Below are 6,048 nucleotides of genomic sequence, written 5' to 3' on the forward strand. Positions count from 1 at the left end.
GCGGGCGGCGTCGTGGGGGCTGGGCGGCGCGGGAGCTTGGGCGGCGTGGGGCTCGGCGGCGGCGTTGGCGCGTTGGTGTGCGGCGGCGCTGCTCTACGGGCGGCGTCGTGGGGGCTGGGCGACGTGGGGCTCGGCGGCGGCGTTGGCGTGCGGCGGCGCTGCTGTGGGGCGGCGTCGTGGGCGGGGGGCGTGCGGCGGCGCGGCGAGGTCGGTGAAAGAACAGTTTGAAACGAGCGAGAGAAGGCTGAGGCCGACGATGTAGGGCCACTATTTTCGTCGGCCTCAGTGAGGCCGACGAAAATAGTGGTCGGTCAACGACGTATTTTCGTCGGTTTGGCCTCGGCCCACGAAAATACAGCTTACTTTCGTCGGCCTAGTGACCGACGAAAATAATTTCCGTATTTTCGTGGGCCTACCGACGAAAATATTAATGGGCCCACGAAAATACGTATTATATTCGTCGGCCACTAGGCCGACGAAAATAACTTCCTTATTTTCGTGGGTCGGTCAACGAAAATATACCAGCCCACGAAAATTTAGGCTTTTCCTGTAGTGATAGTATTGTTGACCATATGAAGAAAATAACTATATGGTACATCTGTACTATAGAGAAGCGAGGGATTTAATCACCTTCAATCTATTCTCAATCGAACAAACCCTAATGAATGATGTGTGCGGAACTGCCACTCTGCTAGTGCCGAATTTCGTTGTACAAATGGAAATATATTGGAGAATCGCACACCAAGATTGGAGAGGAGCATATCGACAGGGGCGTCTAGACAGCGCCGCAGATATAGACATTTAACGTCTAGACTCTAGACAGCGATCCAGAACAAGAACTTCAGTACACACATTTTGCCCCCGGCGAACACAGATTATTAGCAAGCCTCAATAGCATTATTAATTATACAAGATTCACACCACGCGGCGAGAATTCTGGTCCATCCCGATTCGAGAACAGCAGGGAAAAAACAAACCGAATGCAACAAATTAAAAACACCACGATCGGCGATCGACATGCATGCTGAGGCTCGAGCTCGACCGACCGAGAGGCAGCACACACACACGTGCTAGAACAGCGGCGCCGTCAAGCGTACTTGTCGGCGATGTCAGTGAGGCAGCGCACCAGCTCGTCGGGCCGGGAGAGCATCACGACGTGGTCCGCCGCGATCTCCTTCACCTCGTCCACGGGGCTGTTATCCACCATCCAGCGCTGGAACCCCTCCACGATGGCGTAGTCCTCCGTGCACACGACGTAGACCCTGCGCACCGAGCCGTACCTTTCCTTGCTGTAGGGTTGCCGGAGCGCCAGGTCCTCCACGAACATGGAGCTCACCCTCATCAGAGACGCCGACAGCGTCAGGTCCTGCCGCCCGGTAGAAGTAGAACGACGCATCAGCATCAGCCCGCCCGGGCCCGGCGCGCGCGCATGTGCTGATGCAGACGTGATTTGCACGAGGCTATATATGACAAATTAGTCCTAGCTAGCTAGCTGCGTGTGGGAGCTAGGACTGGTCGACTGGATGTCTGGATCGGAGCAAACAGTAACCATTTATTTGCTTTTCAAATGCTCAGCGTGGCTCTGCTGTGGTCACCGGCTGGTACGTGCTGGATCAGACATAGCAGCCTTGATTAATTGGCCCTGTAGCTAGCCCGATCGACGTCTCTGCAGCATCTCGTGCAGTGCTAGCCGGAGTGGATTAGTTGGGCACTTGGGCGACATGAAAACCCAGAAATGATACGGTGTTTCCGAACAAAATGAACCAACGGGTCTGTTTGTATCTATTCATTTTAGACAAAATAAAATTTATTTAATAAAGTAGTCTATTTAGTTTAGAATTTAATATTTCACCGCTCCTCAAAGCTTAGATTTCAATTTATCTTAAATTTATAGGGTGGAGTATGAGAAATAATTTTATATATCAACAGAATATGTTTCTACTCTATAATTTATAAGACATTCTTTGACTCGACCATCTATGTTAAAAATATAGCACCTCAACATGTCTAACATATTTAATGACGCGCGCGTACGTACCTCGGGCGAGCAGAGCTGGAAGAACTTTTCTCGGATGATCCGGGGTCCGAACAGCATGGAGGTGGGGAGCTTGCCCTCGCCATCCTGGTCCTGGGGTTTCATCTCCGTGTCCATCCAGTCCAGCCACTTCCCCTCAATGAACTTGACCAAAGGGCGAGAGATGGACACAATGATCAGTTCCCCCTTTTTTTGAACAAATTGAGTAAAAAATCACGTTGAAGAAACGCTGTTAGATACGGACAACTTTTAGGCTAGTCTGGTAAACCTATTTTTTCAATAAATTTATGTTTTCAAGGAAAAATAGTTTATTTTCTGTTGCTAAATTGGTTCCCAAACTAGCCTCTAAGGACACTTTATTATATTCCCACCTGAAAAAGACACCTCGTATCCATTTCCTCGCCAAAATCAAGAAAATGACACATGTACAGTCACACACCACGAGCGGAACCTCTCAAATCTAGGGGAGAGCATGAGCAGCTGGCCGACTGCTGCGTGATGGCCTCACCTTTTCCAGCACGTGCGACGGCCGCGCCGTGCAGTCCGGCATGAAGGCGCAGAGGAACACCACGGCGGAGACCTTGTCCGGGAACGTCTCGGCGGCCAGCGCGACGTTCACGCCGCCGAGGCTGTGGCCGACAAGCACGACGCGGTCCCCGTCTGGCAGCGACGCGAGGAGGTCCAGCAGCGGCCTGGTGTAGTCCCGGAACGTGGGCACCTCCCGCAGCGGCCGCGGGTCGGCGCCCGACGCCGCCATGTCCGGCGCGTCGACGCGGTACCCCGCCGCGCGGAGTAGGGTGGCCACCTTGTACCAGGACCAGCCGCCCAGGCACGCGCCGTGGACGAGCACAATGTGCTTGCCGCAGCCCTCGGCCGCCGCGGGAGCATCCATTCGTGATGTTTGTGGTTGTGGATGAACACTTGGCAACCCCCAGCTCTTATGCGCCGTGCGCGTGCCCTCACCTCTTGTGCGGCGCGACGCGGCTGGGTCTATGAGGAGGGTGACGGGTTTATATAGACTGTACAGTTTATGTTTATGTTTATCGAGGGACGACTTAGGGAGGATAAGCTTGTCTTTAAAGCAATTCCTAATAACAAAGTCAATTTTAGAGGGCGCGAAGTGACGGAAAAAAAAGTGTCGATGGCAATAACTAATATGCAATTATAACTTTGCGTTGCGACAGCTTACAATAATACCTATGTAAACTATCCATTAAAAAAATTTTAAGATTTTTTTATTGATTGTCTCCGCTCTTCGTATAATATTTTTTTGATTTGGTTAACTGATGTTATTGTTTACTTCATGCAATATGTCATGGTACAACACGACCAATGAAGCGAGCGATTAGAAGAGAGTTCACAACGATTGACTGAACGAACAAATATTATAAAATGACATAATTCCACCATATAGAGACTAAATAAGAGAAAGTTTGTGAGCTCAAGTTTCTAAAATAAGTCACATGAACTCAAACTTATAAAAAAGATGGATCAAAATATGGAGTGATTGTTAAAGTCAGACATTAATAAAAACTGGATGCACTCTATATAAATTATGCTACTTTGTAGCAATTACTAACGTTTAAAACCAACAAATAACCTTTCATTTTACTGTTAGTGTGATCAATTATTGTTGCTCCATCCAATTCAGCAACCTCAAACATCATGGAGTCCATTGCGCCAATATGGTCTCAAAAACGACCTAATACTTGCAAGAGCCAAGAACGTCGTGTCGTGCTTGGCCTGTAGTCTCGGCCAGTAGTGTTGGTCCGGCCCGACACGATTATATTTTTTTATTTTACAAAAAACGTATATGTATATATATATATATATATAATATATATATATATATATATATATATATATATATATATATATATATATATACAATTTATATTCATTATTAGAAACATTTGAGCATGATGTTCTACAAGTTAGACAGCTTCACCCAGTGTCTCCTGCCCTTCTTCGATCTATTAGGACATGAGTTTGAACCCCACCTCTTGCACCATTTTTTAACATTTTACGCTGATTTAATCAAATGGACCGACGGGCTAACGGGCTGGCACGACACAGTCAGCATGCCGACATGACGTGCCTGGCCCAGAGTTGTGGCCCGTGGGTGTCTGGCCCGTGTCGTGCCGCTGTTTGGCCATCTATAGACGTACAACGGATTAATTTGAAATAGTTATAAAGGGTTATTTGAAAAAGATGACGCGAGACGACTATTGAAATTGGTGTTTTAAGTATAGTATAGATGTGCAAACGAGCCTCTTGGTACATTAAATTACAATCTAACTATATACATAATTATAGCTTGTTATGTGGTTTTCTATACATCTACGTGAGCTGATGGTGGAAGGGTTGAAGTGTTAAATGGGGATACACCTTTGATTCAGAACCTGTCCACCTCGCACTCCTTGGCGGCGATGTCAGTGTCACTGATCCTGCTGTCATCGTCCTCCGCTAGCGGCCAATGCTCCCGCATCCAGTCGAGCAGCATGTCGAGCAGGTCCTTGCCTTCCTCGGTGGCCTTCGTCTCCCTGATGATTCCGTTCATCATGTCGTCGTACATACGGCGGAGTGCTGATCCTATTCTAGCGCACAACATGCAGTGATCTAGAACGTGAAATCATGTTCGCCTGAATAAATATGGGCTAAGCCCTTCCGTCGAGGGAAAACAGAGCTAATGCAAAATAGGCCGATTCATGCCTTGGGCTTCTTTTAGCTGGCCCAATTTTCGTTTTAATCTTCTATTTGGGAATTGTTGGAGTAAACAAGATAACCTACTCCTAAAAAGTTTTAGTCAAGCCCCAATAATCAGTTTTTGGGAAAAAAAAATTAAGTGTCATTTTGGAGTTGCTCAAGATCATCTTCGGCAGATCTCTTATCACATCCTCTATAATATCCTCTATTTCAAACTCCACGATATAAACAGTGTTATCTAAAATATCGCATCCTCTATTTTACATGATCCACCAGAAACAGGTTAAGACAAGCTTGACTTAAGGGATAGAGAAAAATACAGCTCATAGACATGGTGGAAAATGAAAGAAAGGAATAAACATGTGAGGTGTCGCCTTTGTTTTTAGGCAAAGCTTCGGTCAGGAAAACCTTCCTTCACTCTTTTCCCATCAATAATCAAGATTGCCAAATAAAAAAAAAGTTTAAACAGAACTGTAGTGATTGCAAACCGTATTTTTATGGCTGGCGGTGCCTATGCCTACGCCTCGACCTCGAGTGTTCTGTGTTCTGCACAAAAATGGCACGCTTCGGTTCTTTGCTGGTTTGCAAATTGCAATTTTAGAAAAAACTTTATACCTCACGCATACATTGCATGGCTCTTTGCTGGCAAAATAACGGTGTGCTTGATCCTCGGTCTCTAGTTTAAGAGCTTTAAATTTTAATCAGGATGATTAAATATAAATTAATTGTATAAGCCGTGAGTAGTTTGCGAGAGAGATCTATTAAACTTAATTATTTACTAGGTAAATACCTGTACGTTGCTACGGAGTGAACATCTTTCTCTTGCAGTTGTAGCATCGCAAAACAATCTTATCTCTCTTGGCCTCTTGTTGTGACTGTTGTTGCTACAATAGCAATAGCCGACAAAGCAAATTGGACAGCAACAAGAGAGAAAACGACAACTCTCCACAACTGTTAAGTATGTATAGGTATGTGCCCGTGCGTTGCCACGAGAGTTAAAAATTAGTATAAACATAGATATGAAACAACAAACATCACTATGACATATATAATCCGTTTAGCAAAACATCACGGTAACACTAATTTTATATCGATGTTTAAATATGTGTTATTATTATAAATATGTTGACTCAAATAAAATGAACAGATGTCGAACAAATATTATAATACCACACAAATTATTCTAAAGAATCAATATAGAATTTTAAATGATAGGCAAATATATCAACAACACCACACTAATTTAATATTTTTTAGCGTTATTGAAAAGTCTCTGTTGTATGTTTGAAGAAATGTCATATTGATAC

The 6,048-nt window shown here is 45.3% G+C and overlaps 1 protein-coding gene across 1 annotated transcript; it reads right to left on the minus strand.

The window, feature by feature from the left end:
* Positions 1-858: 858 nt before the first annotated feature.
* On the minus strand, positions 859-3,074 carry LOC103651128 (salicylic acid-binding protein 2). Its single transcript, XM_008676727.4, has 3 exons — positions 2,544-3,074; positions 2,039-2,179; positions 859-1,366 (listed from the first exon to the last, which is right to left on the minus strand). Exons 1-3 carry the CDS (start codon positions 2,925-2,927, stop codon positions 1,088-1,090), a joined length of 804 nt encoding a protein of 267 aa, XP_008674949.1. The 5' UTR covers positions 2,928-3,074; the 3' UTR covers positions 859-1,087.
* Positions 3,075-6,048: the final 2,974 nt, after the last annotated feature.

This window comes from Zea mays, chromosome 3 (assembly GCF_902167145.1).
Source record: "Zea mays cultivar B73 chromosome 3, Zm-B73-REFERENCE-NAM-5.0, whole genome shotgun sequence".
In the NCBI taxonomy this organism is placed as follows: Eukaryota; Viridiplantae; Streptophyta; class Magnoliopsida; order Poales; family Poaceae; genus Zea; species Zea mays.